Source organism: Brienomyrus brachyistius, chromosome 9, assembly GCF_023856365.1.
Source record: "Brienomyrus brachyistius isolate T26 chromosome 9, BBRACH_0.4, whole genome shotgun sequence".
NCBI lineage: Eukaryota > Metazoa > Chordata > Actinopteri > Osteoglossiformes > Mormyridae > Brienomyrus > Brienomyrus brachyistius.
The window spans coordinates 20556283-20577952 of NC_064541.1; the positions used below are offsets into that span (position 1 = coordinate 20556283).

Here is a 21670-nt window from a genome sequence, read left to right on the forward strand (position 1 = left end):
TCCTGCCGTGTTTCCTGCCGTGTGCCCTGCCGTGTCTCCTGCCATGTCTCCTGCCGTACGCCCTGCCGTGTCTCCTGCCGTGTGCCCTGCCGTGTCTCCTGCCGTACGCCCTGCCGTGTCTCCTGCCGTGTCTCCTGCCGTGTCTCCTGCCGTACGCCCTGCCGTGTCTCCTGCCGTGTGCCCTGCCGTGTCTCCTGCCGTGTCTCCTGCCGTACGCCCTGCCGTGTGCCCTGCCGTGTGCCCTGCCGTGTTTCCTGTCGTGTCTCCTGCCGTGTCTCCTGCCGTGTGCCCTGCCGTGTCTCCTGCCGTGTGCCCTGCCGTGTCTCCTGCCGTGTCTCCTGCCGTACGCCCTGCCGTGTCTCCTGCCGTACGCCCTGCAGTGTGCCCTGCCGTGTCTCCTGCCGTGTGCCCTGCCGTGTCTCCTGCCGTGTCTCCTGCCGTACGCCCTGCCGTGTGCCCTGCCGTGTCTCCTGCCGTGTGCCCTGCCGTATCTCCTGCCGTGTCTCCTGCCGTGTGCCCTGCCGTGTCTCCTGCCGTGTCTCCTGCCGTGTGCCCTGCCGTGTCTCCGGTCGTGTCTCCTGCCGTGTCTCCTGCCGTGTCTCCTGCCATGTGCCCTGCCGTGTCTCCTGTCGTATCTCCTGCCGTGTCTCCTGCCATGTGCCCTGCCGTGTCTCCTGCCATGTGCCCTGCCGTGTCTCCTGTCGTGTCTCCTGCCGTGTCTCCTGCCATGTGCCCTGCCGTGTCTCCTGCCGTGTCTCCTGCCATGTGCCCTGCCGTGTCTCCTGCCATGTGCCCTGCCGTGTCTCCTGCCGTGTCTCCTGCCGTGTGCCCTGCCGTGTCTCCTGCCATGTCTCCTGCCGTGTGCCCTGCCGTGTCTCCAGTCGTGTCTCCTGCCGAGTCTCCTGCCATGTGCCCTGCCGTGTCTCCTGCCGTGTCTCCTGCCGTGTCTCCTGTCGTGTCTCCTGCCGTGTCTCCTGCCGTGTCTCCTGCCATGTGCCCTGCCGTGTCTCCTGCCGTGTGTCCTGCCGTGTCTCCTGCTGTGTCTCCTGCCGTGTCTCCTGCCATGTGCCCTGCACTTCCTGTGGTGGCTCCATACTCACCGCGACTTTGCATTGAATAAACAGTCATGCAGAATGCATGTATGGTGGTAATTTTGTTGTTCTGTTTTATAACAGAACAATATATATGAATGTTTGGTTAAGACTGTAACTTCGCCACCCGAGTTTCTGCAGTTTATATCTGTTCTGCGCCTTTTCCTCTGACAGGCCAAATACATGAGATTAGATTTATTGGTATCTCTGAATTAACCATGGTGTATGGACTGGGAACTCAACCTTTTGCTGTTGTCCTCCCCCTGCGCACACACACACACACACGCACACACACACGCACACACACACACAGACACACACACGCACACACACACACGCACACACACACGCACACACACACACAGACACACACACGCACACACACACACAGACACACACACATACACAGACACACACGCACACACACACACGCACACACACACACAGACACACACACGCACACACACACACGCACACACACACGCACACACACACACAGACACACACACGCACACACACACACAGACACACACACACACAGACACACACACATACACAGACACACACGCACACACGCACACACACACACAGACACACACACGCACACACACACACACACAGACACACACACACACAGACACACACACGCACACATGCACGCACACACACACACACGCACACACACACACAGACACACACACATACACTTCCCACTCTTTTTGCCGCAGATGAGTTCAGGTTGCATCCTGGGACTGTCATGGCCCCCTTGCCTATGAAACACACCATGTGTTCCTCTCTCTTAAATGTCCCTTTTGTTTAAGCTCCTAATCTCCTCCTTTGCTTTAGAGCTACACTTCATAAATAAGTGCCTGGATTTCAGTAAAACTAAAAACAAACAACAAAAAGCGTAAAATTGATATGGAGAGTCACACATTCATTCACAGGCTTCACACTCTGACTCTTCTGACATTTGCACGCGCTCTGGTACATACATTCTGCTGCACTGCATCAGGCAAGAATGTGGCAAAAGTTAAACAAGCACAGTGATCAGTTCATTTATACCTCCCCCCCCCCCTTGCCTCTCGCTGCCTTTTGCTCTTGATGTTCTTGTAGGGTCCCTTGGTGTCAGCATGAAATGTGGGGGGGGGGGGGGGCTTGATAGACACATTAGAGGCTCACTGCCATTTCACAGGCGACTGTGACAAGGTAGGTCATGCACACTTAGCCACCTCATATAAATGCTGGCAGGACGTTGCAGATCATAAAGTGGATTTGCGTCCCCCCCCCCTTTCTGTCATACTCACTCTCTCCTCTGTAACGAGCAACTGAAGTTTAATGAAGAGAGAATCACACGTTACACATAATTACTGATAATTACTGATGTTTATAGAATAAACTGGCTTACTGGTCACCCCCTGAACAGCTCCGGATTGTTATTATACTGCTATAAAGACCTCGATTCAGGACAACTGCAAACCCCGTAAATAAACCAATAGGCAGCCAGCATTTGTATTACAGAAGGAGGACAGCACAAAGATTTCTAGAAGGGTGTAAAATGTTGCATTGAATTCAGAAAAGATTAAATTGAAAAAGTTGTTTTTTTTCATTTATATTCTTTTAATTTCGTTTTGAATGTTCAAACTGATGCACATTGTGGCTGAGGAGAGTGATTTCATGGATCTGTGATCGTCAACTGTCTTTAATCTGTGATCGTCGACTGTAATCTGTGATCGTCGACTGTCTGTAATCTGTGATCGTCGACTGTCTGTAATCTGTGATCGTCGAATGTCTGTGATTGGGATAAAGTCAGGGTTAATTTATGGAAGCCCTAAGACAGACAGAGACAATTCCAGAAGTTTAAAAGGTAAAAGGGATGCAGACAGTCAGAAAAAAAGAAAGACAGACAGATAGATGGACAGACAGATGGACAGACAGACAGGTCGGCAGATTAGATAGATAGATAGATCGATAGATAGATAGATAGATAGATAGATAGATAGATAGATAGATAGATCGATAGATAGATAGATAGATCGATAGATAGATAGATAGAAAGATAGATAGATAGATAGATAGATAGATAGATAGATTGATTGATTGATTGATTTTCTTTTGAATCGCACCCCCCAGCTCCTTCCTTCCCTGCCCCCTCATCCCCCCTCGCTGCCCTTACAGTCACAGCGTGAGTCTGGCACAGATGGATCCCAGCGCAGTCTCTCTCGCACCCAGGTGTCAGCGCTGAGTCATGAGCCGCTGGGGGGGGTGGATCTTATTACTCAGGTGGCGTGAATGCAGCCTGAAGTGGCGCTGGCAGCAAGGCCCGCCAGGCTCAGAGCTTCTCCGCATGCGCAGGGCGGCCTCGCTCTGGGCCGGGGCCGCTGTGCCGCCTGCGGGGGGTAAAGGGGTAACGCAAGGTTCAGGGTGCTCTCCAGAAAATCGGCTTCTTTTGGGAACCATAAGATTCCCTTAGATCTCAACGCAGGTTCACTGGCTTTCTGGGCAGTTAGGAGCAGTTCACAGAATGAGCCATTTTTATTGTGCCCAGCTGTAGGACATTAGCCAAACATCTCCATCCCAGCTTCATAGCTACAGGATCCTACTGTAAAAACACACTGATGGATAATATTTCCTCCTGCAGCCAAACTGTAGAACAAAGTGAGTCTGGGGTCTGCGAATACCTCACTGCTGTGTTCTGTAAATACGGTGTGTGTACCTGTCATCCATTCATCCGAGCTGCTCTTTAAAATCTCATTACCCACAACCGGTGCACTGTTTTTCAGCACCAGAGAAAAAAATTCTAGGTTTCTGGGAAATCGCTGTCTGTCTAAACCTCCAGCAGGGGTCGGTTATCCAGGGGTTCAGCAGCAAAGTCCATCCATCTGGGAAATGTTCAGTTCTGGCCGCATCACGCTGTCCCTCCTACGGGGGCGATAGAAATTTTGTACTCACTTTGAAAAAGTAGAGTTTAATCCAGACAAGGCCTGATGTTCACCGTTATCAGCTGTCTTTCAAGTTGACAATCAACTGTGAAGCAAGTGTTTATGGGAACCGGGCCCTGCGTTCAGGTTCTCTAAACCAGCATCAGGTTCTCCATCACGAGCAGTGGGAAGATGAGCGATGATGAACGGCAATCTCGGCGATGGCCAGTGATGCCTGCATGTTTCTCTGGTTTGTCTCTGGATGCTATGGCCAGTGTTTCCCAAACCAGTCAGCGGGGTCCCCCAAGCAATCCACATTTGGGCTTCCTCCCAGCTGATAGCCCAGCCCAGTATTCGCTGTTCTTGATTGCTTTATTGTTAAAGTGTGCTGGGGGTTGGGAGAGAGCAAAAACATGGACTGTCTGCAGAGTCCCCAAGAACTGAGTTGGGAAACACCACTCTGGGCAACCTACTATTTCTACATCTATATTCCATCTTCTTTTCATAATGCAATGAGGGTGGTGATATGTGACTCTGTGATCGGTAGGTCACCAGTTTGAATCCCGTTCTCGACAAAATAGTCACATGTCAACTGGGCCTCTTGAGCAAAGCCCTTAATTCCCCAAAATGTTTCAGGGGCCTTGGATAAATGGCCTGACCCTGTGCTCCGATGCAAGAATTCACTCTCAACTCCATATGTGTGTATATCTTGCAAAGGAGAGCATGATTGGACATGTGAAAAGAAGCTTTCCAATGTACCAGTACTTGTACTGCGCAAGTGGCAAATGAACCATCATTTCAGTTTCTTCCATTGATTCAACAACCTCTAAAGCCGAAGTCAGGATAAGCTAATTTATTCCTCGAAGCAGGTTTATGGCGTTTTGCTGTCAGCTCCAGTTCCCCTTGCCCTCTCTTTTGCCTCTCCCCCATCCTCCGGGCCCGGCGAGTCGCCCCGCTACCGACGTGAGATATCCTGCTTTTAATTATACGCTTGTTACGTTTCAGACATGAGTTAGACCACCGCGACTTCCTCGCAGAGGCTCTGTTTTGGAGATGAGCTCTGTGGGAGATGGGAACGGCAAAGGATATTTAATTTCATTTTCCATTTCGGAGCTGTGAAACGTCCTGCGGTCAGGTGGCATTCCCAGGAATGAGGGTTCTTCCTCTCTTAGACATATGCCTTATGGGAGTGTTGCACACAGCGAAATGGGCTTCGCACACAGTGTGTGCAGGTGTGTTTATGTGTATATGAACAATAAACACTTTGTCTGGATGATTTTTTGTTTTTGTTTATCTGATTCATGTCGGGATTATGTGCTGCTTTTCTTGTCTCACTCTTAAAGTATTGGTTTAAAACTTCAGGCATAGATGATACTGAGGAGTGCTGTTACTCCCAGAGATCCCCTTGGCTTAGAGTAGGAAGCGTGAGCAATTACACATTTAATATTAATTTTTCAGTGGCTTTGCTCTATTTGCTCATCTGCAGAGATTTTCAGGGCTTGGGGGGGTTTGGCAGTCCTGCTTGAAAAGATCTCTGCCTGGCTGAGTTACGGACTGTCGGTGCCCGGTGGGGGGGGCCACGCACGGCACACACGCTGCGTAAACATTTCCACCCCGTGTGCGTGTGTGTGTGTGTGTGCGTGGCAGCCTCCCTGCGCACGAGGCTCTCCCATGGTTCCCTCTGAACGAGAGAACAGGAAGAGGAGGCTTCTTTTCAACCCTGTGCTGTTTCTCCAGTTCAGCGTGGCCAGATCCGATCCGCTCTGCTCTTCTCTGAGCCAGGGGGAATCTCCGGGAGAGATGTGACTCCCCTCGCAGAATGTGACATCCTGCCTCCATAATGAGGTCCCCCAGGGTCACACACATACTCTCTGTTCCATCTCCTGCAACACTCACGATGGCGCCCGTTAGCCCTTTGTGTGAAGCCCCGCAGTCGGACTGTTTGCTCCTCTCATGCCTTCGGAAGTGTCTGTCCTGGGCTTCAACCCAACAGGCACTTGGCTTCTGTTTCAATACAGAATGACGGACTCCCGTGTGGAGTCTGACAATCTTTTATGCGATTGCTGACAGCGAGGCTCTTTGATCATGGATGTTCTTGATAATATAAAAACGGACTTCTGGACTCCAACGTATTCACATGAGAACCTCCCGATGGACCGGGGAGATCTTGAGGTCGGGCGGAAATGCAGTCAGCTTCGCCATACGACTGTGTCAAATGATATGGAATTCATATTATCGTGGCCTCAGTGAGCCACGAGCTGCTGGAAGAGTAAAATACAGCCTCTCGTCTGCTCTTTAATTTATAGAATGTTGACATTATTACTTGATCTTCTTTTGAGTGGCGGGAACCTGTGTCCACATTAGTTAAAGGGGAATTCCTTCAGAATGTCTTCTTTTATGGTTAGGTTACTCCAGCATCTAGAGTTCTACAAATATTTCCATGACACTGAAGGGTCACACATTACAGGTGCTCCTTGACTCACGATGGGGTTACGCTCCGATGAACTCATCGTAGATTGAAAAGATCCTAAGTCAAAACGGATTGTGATGTGATGCACTTGAAAAGAAACATTAGAAAACTATGCAAGTAGACGCAATTATAAATTGCATTACGAATTATAATGCTAGTCAGAACAAAAGGTGTTACATTGATGTCACCTGGAGAAATTTTTGGGAAACAAAGTGTCACATTAGCTGTGTAGGTTTGTTTGTTTTTTTCTTGACTGGTAAGACAGCAATTGATGATGAACAAGATGCACTTGATCCCTTTTTGTCTGCATGGTTCCCCGTAACATTGCTCCCTTCCGGTCTCTGGTGCCTTTTGTCTTCACTGACATTCTACCCCATCCATAACGTCCAATTGCAGCAGACCAGTTGAAGTACCTCGTATAATAACACTGTTCCACTGGGATTATGGCTTAAGCAGTTTAGGAGTTCTGAGCTCTAACCACTGTTGCACAAAGCTGTCCATCATGCCTACATCACCTAAGGTTCTTATTATTGCAATGAAGAGTCAAGTTCCTGATAAGATAATCGCCCCAGGAGTGTTTTTGCTTCCAAGAGAAGACCATACTTTTGCACCCTTTGTTGCCACAGGCCTGCTGAACTCGATCTCTAGGGTTGCTTTCTTTTCAGGAATAAAGTCAATTGAACTTTAGGAAACGTATCCGGTCTTTGGTCTTGATTATCCTGGGCTGGGTATTCTCTAGGCGTGCGCTTTCTGGGGTCCTCGCTCTGTTTCCACCTTAGCTGGAGAGTCTGTGCTCTCCCACAGTTCCCTCCTGTTAATCGCATTGCCAGACATAACAGTGACCCCCCCCCCCCAGAACCAAGGCCAGGCTTACTCTCTGCACACTTCTCCCATTCAGACAATATGCCATTCCTGCGGATTGATTTTACTGACTGATGAAAAGCATATTGGGCAGGTTCCTCACAGTTTTGTCCTTTGCGGATCTGGATATCGGCACAAGCCTGTACTGGCTTTTTCCAGCTTTCAAAAAGATTTCAAAATTGCATGCATAGTAAGAGCTACTTTAGCGCATTAAGAATCCTACATTAGCCTGTAATTTCCAGAATTGCGCACTGAACTAGTCCACTGTAGGGCCTTGAAACAGGTGAATGCAAAAAAAAACACATGAGTGAAATGGGAAAGCAGATACGTTCTATACAGCAGCTCCCTGCACATGAGGATCTCCACCCACCTGGCCTTTGTTTTGGCCTGACAGGGATATTAACTGCACTCCGGATCAATGTAATGAAATCTGCTTTTTAACCATTTGTGGTTGTTATGAAAATATTGATTTTATGTCCGGAATGTTTTTACAAGATGGCCGATCTCTGTAGTTAATGCAGGTTTAACTTTGTGACACTTGGTAGTTTCCCAGCTGAGTCTTATTTCCAATATAGAAGTCATGGGCATTTACTGTTGATGTACTTCTCTTTTAAATTTAGGACATCAATGGGATTTGCACTTTGCGAGCAACAAGAATGCTTGAATTCTCTGTGGCCCTGCTGTACTACAGCGGAATACTATCCAGAGTGGATCCAGGACTGTAATCGAGTGTAAAATAGTTTGCTGTGAGGTTGGCTGGGACCTTCCCTGAATCTCTCGTCCCATTTGCCGTTTTCTGTTGCTTTGCATATTCCTGTTGGTCCATTGGAGCGGCTTCCTTTGGTTTCTTATCCAAATCCACGCTACCCCCGCATTCCCGCCTGCCGTCACTGGAGAACAGTTCTGGTCCACAAGCTTGGAATCTGACAGTTGTATTATTTATGTGTTTAATGTTGATTTACTTACTGCACATTAGAAAGTTCCTTGTGGGACCGTCGTCATACCTTACAGCAACATCCCAGATACGGTGTCTCACGGCCTCCATCGCCAAAGGCTTCGGCGTTTGTTTTGTACCTGTTGTCTTCCTTTACCCCTTCAGTGCATGTGGCCCATGTAGGACAGGAGGGATCTTCTGCCCGGAGGCAGGACCGGTACCCGGTACCTGGGCCCACAAAGGTTATTGAAGATAAAACGACGGGGTGAATGTGGAAGAAAAGCACAGAAAACAGCCAAAAGGAGGAGCTTCTTGTTACTGCATTCAGTCTTGGGCTCTCGCCATGTTTGAGGAGACAATTGTGAACCTTTTTCCAGGCAGTTTTGCGTCATTGTTGTGTTATAGTCGAGTCTTAGACCAGACGGGGTGAGCATTCCGCTGAGCCATAATACTATGATAGGGGAGTCTTTGGAGAGCAGTTTGCTTTATTTCCTGATGGGATGGTGTGTAAACCAGGTTAGGATCAGTGTCCGTAGGGTCTTGGATACAAATCCCATGACTGGCAGAGCAGCCACGTCCCAATCATGCCCTTGAGTGAGGCTCTTAGGTCAGTCTCTCCCAGGGAAACCCGCTGAAGCTGCCCTCCAACCCCTTGCTTTCCTCACTTTTACATCACATTCATCTACTTTATGAACTTAAATGAGTAAAACCCATGATCACAGCAAATTTTGCTCTATGATATACAGTACAAGTCAAGAGTTTGGACACACCCACCTATAAAAAGGTTTATTTATACGCTTTATACTTATTCTCTGCATTTTAAAATAATTATAAAGACATCAAAACTAAAAAATAACATATGGAATTATCCATTTACCAAAAAAAGTATTAAGCAAACAAAAATTGAGTTGGTACTCAGAAGGTTGCTGGTTCGAATCCCAGGTTCAGCAGAGTGATCCCACATTGGACCCATGAAGAAAGCCTTTAGCCCCAATTACTCCAGGCACTGGCTGACCTCACTGTCTCCTCTACGCCAGTTCCATGAGGTGGCCTCCTGGGAGGTTTTTCCAGCTGTCCTGAAGGAGGTCCCACATATGCTGGGCTCTCATTGGCCACTTTTCCTCCACTATCTGGTCGGACTCCTCCATCTGTACTGTTTTTAGGTCAGGTGACCAGGTCATGTGACGCGACACGCTGTCGTGCTTGGCGTGTCAAAACGTTTAACAGGTGCTGTATCAACATCCGTAAACTGAAAGTAATATTTCATGTGCATGTGATGTATTTGGGTTTTTCTTCTCCCTTCCAAGCTCCCTTCTTTTCCGGAATCCTCCTAAATATGCGGGTATGGAGGCGGCTGATACTCGATGCCGACATGCAGTAGCCATCCCAGTGTTGCTTCGCACGAGATTCTCCCGTCAGCCCCAAGATGGTCACTGTGGGTACAGTGATCTGATGCTGCTCTTCAGCCATTGTTCTCCTCGGCGTGAAATTCTTGCCTTGGCAGCGGGCGTCTGACATGCTCTCAGATGTTCACGGAGAACAGTTCTCGAGCCACGAGAATTGCGAGTCACGTCCATCAGACCTTCGCTCTTTCTGGAAAGTTCTCAGTGGAGCGTAAAAGGCTCGCCTGACAGGCAGCATTTCCGTGGAGGTGTGAGGAAAGAAATGGTGAGCAGACATGAAGGAGAAGCTGAGTAGGAGAACAAAATAAATGTGTAGATGCCAGCAGTCATGCTGAGTGCCGTCTCTCAGCCCTATGAGCTTCATGCTCTGTTGGTAGATGTGTAGTTCCTGCTCCAGTACTGCTTACACATGTACCTGGGCTTTCACTGGAAGCTCAGCTTAGATACACTGATGCCCAGTGGATTCCTGGACAACATATATGTTTGCAGTGTGCTGCTTACCTCATGTGGGTGTCGCATTGGACAGAAGCTTCTGCTAAATATCTAAATGTAATGCTGCAGTTCGGGGGGGCGTGAGGCTTCCCTTAGGCCCCTGCTGAGTGTGAGCCCCCGCCCCCAGTGCCGGTCTCTCTCCATCACTGGCACAGTTTACTGCATCTCGGCTTTCCGTTTATATTGCGAGGCCCCATAATGTCACGCGATTATGGTTCTCCGACGGCCCGTTTGCGGGGGGGGGGCAGCCGAACAGCCGGGCGTCCCGCTTTGCTCCCTTCTGCCTTTTTTTTTTATTGCGTTTCCATGTAAAAACATTTCTAAGATAAATCTTCCAGCCGCATAACGACCCGAGTCCTGCTGTTTTCTGAGTCAATACTTCCCTTTCCTCGCATGACTCCGCGTCCTTCTGCGCTTCTCCTTCCCTGAGCTCGCCCTGTGCTCTGACTCATAGGGTGAAAGGAGGTCTCACATTGTTCTCTTTTTTTTTATTTTTGTTTGAATCTCCAGCTAAACTCCTGGCTGCCTCCCCAGTGCAGTGCCCCCCCCCCCACCTACCTCCCCGGTGGTTGTAACTTCACCGCCCTTGTGGCGAGCCGCTTTGGCTCACTGACCTGTCTGTAATGCTCCTGCATGTCCGAAAGCGGCCCAGCGGTGGAGGTAGCGGACCCCCGCTCTTCTTGATTTACAGAGCACCCCTTCGGTGTGGGATGAGGGGAAGCATTAGCGCTCTACTGATTAGCGCTGCAAGTGAGGGAGAGCTAGCAGGGAGCCCCCCAGTGGGCGTGTGCCATTCTAACACAGCTCCAAAGGATTGGCTTTCCCCCTGCAGGCTGGGGGTTCGATTCCTGCCCATGTAGTACTGTGTGTTTTTGTGGTTTTCCTCCTGCAGTCCAAAGACATGCAGTTTAGGTGGATCTGTAGGTGTCTGTAAATTGCCTTTATTGTATGTACATGAATTATATTTATATTACATTGTGGGAACCAAAAACCTGTTATTTTGATATTGTGGGGACCATTTTTCATGTCCCCACAAAGATCTGTGAATGCAATCAAAAAAACTAAAAATACCAAAAGTCAAATATTTACTTAGGGTTTGGTTAGTTAAGGTTAGGGCTGGGTAGGGGTTAAGGTCGTTGTGTTGGGATTAGAGTTTTCCCCATATAAATGAATGGAGAGTCCCCACAAAGATATAATTACAAAACTATGTGTGTGTGTGTGTGTGTGTGTGTGTGTGTGTGTATGTGTGTGTGTGTGTGTGTGTGTGTGTGTGTGTGTGTGTGTGTGTGTGTGTGTGTGTGTGTGTGTGTGTGCGTGCGCGCACACGCTCTGTGATGGACTGCCATCACATTCAGGGTATCCTCTGTGCCTTGTGCTCTGTGGATGCTGTCAGTCTTTCCCAGTCCTGTCCCTTGAGTTAAAAATACACAGAGCTGCCAAGCATTTACACAGAGCTGCCATGCGCTTACACAGAGCTCCCAAGCGCTTACACAGAGCTGCCATGTGCTTACACAGAGCTCCCATGCGCTTACACAGAGCTCCCAAGCACTTACACAGAGCTGCCATGCACTTACACAGAGCTCCCATGCGCTTACACAGAGCTGCCATGCGCTTACACAGAGCTCCCATGCGCTTACACAGAGCTCCCATGCGCTTACACAGAGGTCCCACACGCTTACACAGAGGTCCCATGCACTTACACAGAGCTCCCATGCGCTTACACAGAGCTCCCAAGCGCTTACACAGAGGTCCGACACGCTTACACAGAGCTCCCAAGCGCTTACACAGAGGTCCCACATGCTTACACAGAGCTCCCATGCGCTTACACAGAGCTCCCATGCGCTTACACAGAGCTCCCATGCGCTTACACAGAGGTCCCACACACTTACACAGAGGTCCCATGCACTTACACAGAGCTCCCATGCGCTTACACAGAGCTCCCATGCGCTTACACAGAGCTGCCATGCGCTTACACAGAGCTCCCAAGCGCTTACACAGAGCTCCCAAGCGCTTACACAGAGCTCCCACACACTTACACAGAGCTCCCACACACTTACACAGAGCTCCCATGCGCTGAATGGGCACGAATGTGGGTTTCACAGACTTTTATGAGCATCTTTGTTAGAAACATCCAGCAGTGTACGAGAAGGCCAGGCTCTGTGTGAGCGCCGCGGTCCTGCCAAGCCTCCCTCATTTGGTATCGCTCTGCACATTGCAGACTGCTGACCGAAGGAGAGCTCTAATGCAGAACAGAGGCAGATACGGGCCGTGACTCGCGCTCTGTAAAGTATAAAGGTCTGGCCGGCCTGCCAAATTCTTCCAGAACATATGTAGTGGGTTGACGTACGGTTACAGAGCTTGGCTGACCCAGTTTTCATTCAGTGTTCAGTATAAATGAAAAGTGTGTGTTGGGCTGGGGAGGAAGGCAGTGGGCAGCATGGTGCTGCAGTGGTTAGCACTGCTGCCTCGTGCCTCTAGGACCAGGGTTCGAGTCTCCGCCATGGCTCCCTGTGTGTGGCATTTGCATGTTCCTGCTGTGTTATCATGGGATTTTCTCCAGGTGCCAAAGTTTCCAACTATAGTCCACAAATGATTTGGAGTTATCATAGGTGTGACTGGTGTGTGAGTGTGATAGGTGTGACTGGTGTGTGAGTGTGATAGGTGTGACTGGTGTGTGAGTGTGATAGGTGTGACTGGTGTGTGAGTGTGAGGTCCTCTGTGCTGTAGGATGGTGACATTTCTTCTGAACGAGCACAGTGATCATACCTGTGATCATACATTCGTACATAATGATGTTGCTCCTCTGGAAAGCCTTGCAGTGGTGAGAGGTTCCTCGTGGTTCTGGGTATGTGATCCCCCTTAGCTACGCATCTCACCTCCCCATCCGATTCCCTAAAACGAAAATAATCAAGCATGTCAAACACATCTGTAACGTTTTTGTAGGCACCGGTCTGTGATGAAAGTTCTGTAAACATGCAGTGGGCGATCCATGCCTTCCATCACCCCATCACACACGCCAGTACTGTATATTGTAGGGACTAAATTTCTGTGCCTTGCTGGAAATGTTACTTTCCTGAGAAATATCACACTGACAGTAAGTAAGAGGACACTAAATGGTAACAGAGCGAGACCGAAGTGTGCCAACACAATAATTAGCTTCTTCGTAGCTTTTTCTGTCCACCACTTGCTTTCCTACATTTCCTCTCTGTGATGCTCTCTCTCGATCAGTTAGCCCTGAATCTCGAAGGAAGCTCTCTTCTACACACAGACGTTCCGAGTTTCCCACCTCCTGATAAACACACCAGAACCATCCTTTTTGTGCTTTTGTGGTTTTTCCTCCTCGGGGTTTAGTGCCCAAGCTTACGGCCATAAACCGCCTTGCTTCAGCAGAAACGATGCAGCCACTTAGCAGAAGGTTCTCTCAAGGTCAGAACATGCAGGTCCTTCCTGTTATCCGTCCCGGACTCATTAAGGAGCATCCGATTAGATTAGGAGAGCACCCCTCTGTGATCAGCAAAAACGGGAGGAGTCTTTTGCTTGCCCCCTCCCTTAAAAAGTATAAAACATACTGTTAGATATAGCAGAGTTCATATACATTATTAGCACACCAGCTCCATCGATGAAGGGGGTCCACACATTCCAGCACGCAGCGTCCAAATGGACACTGGCTCCATCAATGAAGGGGGTCCACACATTCCAGCACGCAGCGTCCAAATGGACACTGGCTCCATCAATGAAGGGGGTCCACACATTCCAGCACGCAGTGTCCAAATGGACACCAGCTCCATCAATGCCGCCATTTGCTGTGGCCATTTGGGTAGTAAATTCTTCACGCTGGATTACTGCATGTTGCTCCCCTCTCTGGTTGCAGATTTCAGGCTCTGGGAACACCAAGGTATGGGGGGGGGGGCAGGGGGCAGACACACAGGGAGGTAATTACATCTAATAATCCTGGTTACAGCTCCTGCTCCGCGCTCAGGTAACCCCACCCCCACATGTCCTGTGACGGTTCATTCTCAAGACATCCAGGTGCTTAAACACTAACAGAGACCCAGACTTAGGCTGGAAGGTGGCAGTGATCTGTGAGCATTACCAGTTTGCTGTATGTGTTACGCTGATTTGACAGGAGCAGCTCAGCTTGGACTGAGCAGACTTTGATGTTGAATCACAAGTTGCTCTCTTTGTTCTTAGTGAGATGAGGCAGGTGGGGTTTCGCAGGTTTCCTGTAGGTGATTTTTCTGTGTCTTTTATGAGGATGAATGTGGATTTTTCACATCACTCTACTTTATCTAATACGGTGTAGGAATGCCTGCTAATTTAAAAAGCCACTCCACTCAGCACTGTCGCCATAACAGGCGACTGAAACGCCGGATCCAGTTCTGGTACAGTGCGCTGCAGGCAGGCCGCGCTCCCCGACGAGCACGAGGCCCGCGAGGAATGCCGACTTTGACGTGTTTTGAGTAATTAGGCCCGACTGATACAGGACAGCGAGGCAGTTACGCTGAGCACCGGCGTGCAGCACAAGCCGCACCTGGAAGCACCGGCCGCGTGGATGATTACAGAACACCCCGCCCCAGGCTGTAGAAGAAGCGATCAGTGGTTGGGGTGAAGGAGGAACAGCAGCCCCTAGAGGCTTCCACGTAGTCCCACGGTCCAGGCTGTGTTCCCACGTCCTAGCGAACTGGCAGGGGCCAGTGTCGGGCAGGCCAGTCAGTGAGATAAGACAGTTTCCGGTATATTCTGGAACCAGTGCCAGTGAAATGGGGACCTGTATCACCACCCCATACTGACCATAAGGCTGCTTTTCCCATCTGAAGTTTAACATATTAGAAGGGACACTCAGTGAAGCTCAGCAGGAAGAGCAGGTCTTCCAGTGGCTGCCCGAATGCACTGACCGTCACCTCGCTGGGGTATTGTGTGACAGCGCTGGGCGTGTCACCGGGACCTGCTGCCAGCCGCTGATAAATGACCTCCAGCGTTTATTTTCTCAAGACTGTCCCGCGAAGCAGCTTTCTGCTGCGAGTGGGTGTTGGCCTGATCAGAAGGTCAAAATATTATCCAAAGATTTAGGAAATTCACTCACTAAATATATAGCATGAGTTATAGCTTCTGCTGAACACATATTTTACATTCTTAGTAAAATACCGACTATGAATCCAGGGATTATTATCCCTAATAAGGGAGATCCTTTAATTCTTTTAATAAATCAGAATAGTAAAAATGCAGCGATAAACGTGAACTAAATTAAATAAATAAACGTAATTGTGAACCTGGAATTCCTGAACCTGAAAAAAATCCAGCAGTAATTTGCCGACATAAAATCACATCTTGTAAAATCAGTTTGAGGTTTTAATGCGTGTGCAGCAGGGCCTGTAAATGCTCCAAGCAACACACATGCCTGATTGGTGGCTGACAATTTCCGTGGATGGGAGAGGGTTCAAACTCGTTATTTTGCTACCTGTGTACATGTCTGCCACCAGCCATAACACATTATTTCTACATTCATATTGAATCTGGTTCCCGTTAGACTGTGCGCTGTGAAGGTTAGCAGTGAAGGTCCCGTTTGCTCTCCCCCTCCTTAGTACTACACCATGACTGTGGCTTGAACCTCGTTAATTAGACTCTATAAAATTTACTGCAGCGTGGCATACAGTTAGGAACTTGTAAAGTTCCCCCATGATTGTACCACAAATATGGTAATATTCCTAATTCTTACCATTTTCTTGCCCTATACGAGAAAATGCAAATAAGCGCTGGGTCATTACTGAAAAATAAAAAAGTGCTACAATCCCTTGGGAAACATTTAAAAATGCTATTAAAGTGTGTTTACCCTGAAGTTGCGCTTGCTTCCGCTATTAAAAACAATGCTTGTTGTTAAAAATAAGAAAGAATAAACAAGAAAGTGGGTGAGTAATTACTACTTTGGTTTTGTGCAAACCAGGAACGGCTGCAGCAGCAGCGGACAGATGAACTCATGAGTAAAGTCACAGGTAGCCTGGAAGCTGCTTCAATGTTGCAGAGCAGTGTCTCCCAACCCAGTCCTCTGGGAATGCCTGACATCCGTATTTTTGCTCTCTCCCACCTCCCAACACACTCGTGCCAGATATTTGCTGTTCTTCATTGGCTAGGAGCTGGGAGGGAACAAAAATGTGCACTGTCTGGGGGCCCTGGAGGACTGGGTTGGGACACATCGCTGTAGAGACATTACTGATTTGGTCTGCATTAAACCTCATGTTATTAAACCTCATGTTATGTTATGTTATGTTATGACTGCAGACCCGTTATGCAGGGTGTTTCTCAACACCGAGGACGCGAAGATCATACTTGTGTTCTTGGCAAGAGCTCACTGTCTGTGTGCTAACTTGACTCCAAAGAACGATCTTGGGGTGCAATGAATCATGAGATTGGTCTTGTTCAGCAAGGATGAAACCAATGCATCCCTCTGGGGGGGGGGGGGGGGGGCAAGAACAACATCTGGGGATTTTTACCATCTTCTGTACTTAGTATTGGAACTGGTCTCCGCAAATGGAAGGTGACGTAAAATAGGTACATGAGAACACAAGAACGGTCAAGTCCGCATACTGAGAAACACGCAGAGAGAAAGTAGTTTTGGAAGATGGATGGATGGATTGATGGATGATTTTTCATATATATGATTGGATCTGAATACTTCATTAAAGTTTAAATCATTAAAAGGTTCTTCTTTGCTCAGTCAGAATGTGAAATGCTATTTCCGACTTGTGCTTAATTTTAATGGACTTTTAAAAAATGCCAAACTAATGTGCTTAGTGTTAGTTTAGAATTCAGTGCCTTCAGGTTATTTGAGACATTACAAATAAAACAAAGGAAAGGGACTTTGCAGAATTACTGCCATGTTCAGTTAAATATGAATACATTTAAAGTTCAGACGTTAGCATTGCTATGACGAGCACCTAACTGTATTTTACTTACAGTAAATGTATTTTCTCAAGAGTCTCCTCTACAGGCACTTGTGCCTCGTACCGTACTGGCAAAAATTGTGGAAACACTTTAAATTTTTAGAGATTACACAACTTTATTCCAGTTTATCCAGTTGCTTATTTAATTGCCCAATGTATGATATTTGTAAACAGTTTTTGATTGTTTATAAACATTGCCACCCATATTCGTGTTCATTTTTAAAGCATAATGCCAAAAATGCTGGATGTTTCCACAATTTCGCCACTAGTGTAGATCTGTCTATAGATCTGTGTCCTCATATAAATCCACCAGAATGAACACGTCACCTGCATTAGTCAGACTTTCCTGCACACATTGTGACGTAAAGGTGTCATTTTGCAGACAGTCACCCACAAAGATAAGTAATGAAACTACAGGCCTACAGAACCAAATGGTGCATGTTGTGTTTTCTGAACTGGTCGGCAGATGTTAAACCCCGCCCATTTGTCATTCCCTCATGGTAGAATCTCTTGGCACTTATTTTGGGCTACCGGGTTTATCCTCTTACAGATGGATGCTGTCGGGACTAGAGTGCGGCGCTGGTGGGATCTCGTCCCGTTAAGCAGCCAGGCTGAAGCAGTGTTTTCCTTTGCTTCTGTTCACGCTCGGCTGGGTGAGGCGTGTGTTTGTGACCCATTTGGCCTCAGCCGCTTTTGGTCAGTCCGCCTGGCGGGTGTCCTCAGCGAAAACACAAACTCTGCTGACCCTGTGGCTGCTTGAGCCATCTGACTCTTCCTGTTTGCGATTGGGCGTGTGGGCGGCCCTTAGCAATACTAACAATCTCATTGGGTAGACCATCTCGTTGTGCTTAATTGAAGTCTCTCGAGACAAGTATTCTTATTCTAGGTGAAACATCTCATTGGGTAGAATGTCTCCTTGTGATAACGGAGACCTGTCATTGGATAGCGCTTCACCTCATGCTTAAGTGAGGCCTTTCTTTGGATAGACTGTCTCCTTTTCTCAAGAGGAGGCCTCATGTCATTTTAAATGGATTTTTCTCCCTCTTTCTTCTCTGTATCAGATTGCAGCCTCTTCCCTCAGCAATAATAGCCGCACGACAGATTTCATTAAACCGTCGTCTCAGTTATAGTAACATAAAGGCAATGATTGCATTTTAATTAAGGGGAACAGCCACTTCAGAGTTCTGGCCGCCAAAGCGTCGAGATGTAGGCGATAAGACACTTTTAGCCCGAGGTGAGTGACTGTTTCAGCACCACTTAGCAAGTCATGCATTTACGTCCGTGACCGCTGATGGTCAGCGACGGCGCTGTTTGCCGACATCATCGGGAAAAGCGTGTTCATCTTCCCGCCAGGAAAAGCCACCAACGTTGACACAGAGGTGGGGAGTGCAGGAATTTCAGGAATGTCTGCCGGGCTGCACAACATGCAAGGAAGGAGAAGAATGTACATTATACACACGCTTTCATATGTGTGTGTGTGTGTGTGTGTGTGTGTGTGTGTGTGAGTGTGTGTATGTGTGTCTGTCTGTCTGTATCTGTCCTTCTGTGTGTGCATATGTGTATCTGTCTGTCTGTCTGTCTGTGTGTGTGTGTGTCTGTGTGTGTGTCTGTCCGTCTGTGTGTGTGTGTGTGTGTGTGAGTGTCTGTCTGTGTGTGTGTGAGTGTCTGTCTGTCTGTCTGTCTGTCTGTCTGTATGCATGTTTCACAGCAGAAGAAACAATAGTCGCAACTCTTGCACGTTCCCATGCATACTGTGCACCAGTAGTGAGTCTGCACAGCTTCACATACTATGTGCCATCATGTAAAAGGGAGTGGAGACTCAGATCTCCTCAGTGCAGTAATGCAGCAGTCAGACAGTAGCCGCCCATCGGTGGCTCCTGTTTCTCTCACATTGTCCCCCATGGTTTCCCACATCCGTCACCCAAGTCCTTTAGAGAAAGTAAAGCGTTACATACCCCCCCCGAATGCATTCCTGAAGCACAGCTATCAGGCGCGGGGTAACCTGAAGGGACGTCTGCTAAGCACTGAAGGCAACAAAGCTAAATAAGGACGGTAACTTCATGACCAGCCATGCTGACACACTTTGCACAAGGGCACCATTGGAGGACGAGAAAAAGACAAATATGCAATGAAGCAGCACCCTGTAGGGTTGGGGGTTATTCACTGCAGATGGGAGGAGGGAGGGGCCAGTGGCACAGGTGGAGGACCAGGGACTGTAGATGTGACCCCATCAGCGAGGCCCAGCTCCCCTGGATGTGGCTTAAATATGGCCAGTTTTTCCCCACTGACTTTGGTCAGATGTGCAGCTCTGATCCACATCTCTCTGATCCACATCTCTCCAGCCTTCTCTCGCTCACTCTCCCTTTTGCTCGGCTCCCTTGCTTTTCGCCCGGATATCTCCCTCCGCGACATTCCTTAATCCGTGCTTTGGGGACATCTGCAGTCGGAATCGCACAGCTGGGATTCATTGGAGTTGAAAGGAGCACCAGCACAGTCCGGTCGGATCTGGTTACTATTGTTTTCATGCGATGAGGTGGGGGGGGGTTGGGTTGGGGGGGGATATCCACTGTCTGCATGTTTTGATTAAATTGCCATTAATCCACATCTGGGGCTCAACGGGACAGGAATGAGTTTATTTTTTAGTCGTTTCACATATAGATGTGTCTGTATACACATCCAGTCTCATCGAAGGTGAAACGCTGTCAGCTTCGCTTATCCTGCCGGTTTGATGTGCTTTTAAGTAAATGTGATTTAGGATAAAGCGGCAAACCCAGACCGACATGTGCGCATCAACATCTGTGGAATTATTATTGCTCTGTCTTGTCAGCTCGTTGTTTTCCTGTATCCACACTGGGTGGCACATTTCAGCTCTAAGAGGCTTCCTCAGGGCTTGCATGGGAAAATGGGGGTAGCATAGCGCCCCCTGCTGGCGGTCCTTCTTTGGCATGACCCTAGAGGGCATAGTGATCGTGGCAGGCCTGGCTAGAAGTCGATGTATGTTGTTGGTTGCGGATGCAGATACACAGAGAGGAGGAGAGTCTCACAGTGTGTGTCTCTCCCTCGTACAGCCACACACACTCATGTCCCCAGAAAGCCCACAAACAGACGTGCACTTGGTGAGACGGTGAACGGATGTCAGCGTAAACAAGTCTCTTGTTTTTCCCTGCTTGTTTTACAGCCCTGGGGCAGATCATGCTCTACGTGGATGGGATGCATGGGGTCATAGGTCACAACGAGACCATCCAGTGGCTCTACACACTCGTCGGCTCCAAGGTACAAGTAGGATGCCAGCATGCATCCACTCGCATGGCCTGGCCACTTTCTATGCTCACATTTTGCATATCGCACATATTTCGTAGCTTATTTATACAGCTGAGTCCTTACTGGAATAATTTAGGTAAATCAGCCGACTCTCAGACAGAAGAATGGGACCGAAAGATTCCCTGGTCACAGTCCAGCTCCCCAACTCTTGTTCCATACGGCAGCCTGGATCAGACGCTCCCATAGCTTGTAAAATGCCTGCCGTACCTCGCCATGTGTACCTGGCGCACGTGTGGATCCAGCGGGCACCTCCACGAGGTGCCCAGCGAACGCATGTCAGCCCTTTTTATTCTAGATTCTTCCGCTGCTCTTAAGCTTGAATAGAAAGAAAGGAAAAAAATACGACAACAAAGGTAAGGCCTCAAAATGTGATCCAGGCTGTCAGGAGTGATTGCAGATGTAGCACAAATGGGAAAGAAAAAAGAGCATGAGGTAAGCTGCCACTGCGTGGCACTGTAAACGCAGGGCTTTACTTACGCAGTGCTGTTGAATGTACTCCCCCATGATTTAAGTATGTTGCAATGAGATGCTCCTCGAAGTATCTTACCCATGTACCCCGCAGTCAGACACATTGCACTGTGCAACAACGGCTACTTCTCTCACTCTCTCTTCAGAATTACCAGATAAATCGTTTTTTTTTTTTGCTAAAGAACTTTAGTACGCGTGTTCAGCAAAAAAGACAGACTCTGTTTCTCATCCTTCCACTCATCACTTTCTGAAACATTTGGGCACATTGTTTGAGCGCAGTGAGCGATAGTGGCATTGCAGTGCATGACTAATGGAAGCATCTCATTGGCTGGGGGACCAAAGCCTTTAGAGTGAGGCATTGTGGGTAAAGTAGCTAGGAGCTGATATGGTCTCCTGAAACACAAATGCTATTCAGACAAAATGTGAGTTCAGTTTGATAAAACCCTTTTGTAAGGAGCCTGGAAGAGAGAGTTGTTGCTTTTTCTGCAGTGAAGGAAACTAGTGCCATCGCCTGGGAGATCCTACGATGCCTTTGAAGGGAGACCTGTCTTATATGGGCAACATGTGCCTAACACACGTACAACCGCACTCAAGCTTTCTCTTCCCTGCAGTGACTGTGATTTATCGCTGGTCTTATGCTGCTGCCAAGCATCCTTTGTAATGTGTTTCTGTGGGACTGTATCGGTGCCTGTTAAGTCTTTACTGTGCTCCCAGAAACAATCTGTTGATACCCAATGAAGGACATACAGATAAAGGTTAACCGCCCTGAAAGTT

General features: G+C 48.3%; 1 protein-coding gene across 2 annotated transcripts in view; it reads left to right on the forward strand.

Moving 5' to 3' along the window:
• LOC125748779 (FH1/FH2 domain-containing protein 3-like) overlaps positions 1-21670 on the forward strand; it is a 136299-nt gene that overhangs the window by 73435 nt on the left and 41194 nt on the right. For both annotated transcript variants that reach the window (XM_049025347.1, XM_049025348.1), the window contains exon 6: positions 20286-20380. In XM_049025347.1, coding sequence (XP_048881304.1) covers positions 20286-20380 — 95 coding nt within the window. The remainder of the gene's footprint in view (positions 1-20285; positions 20381-21670) is intronic.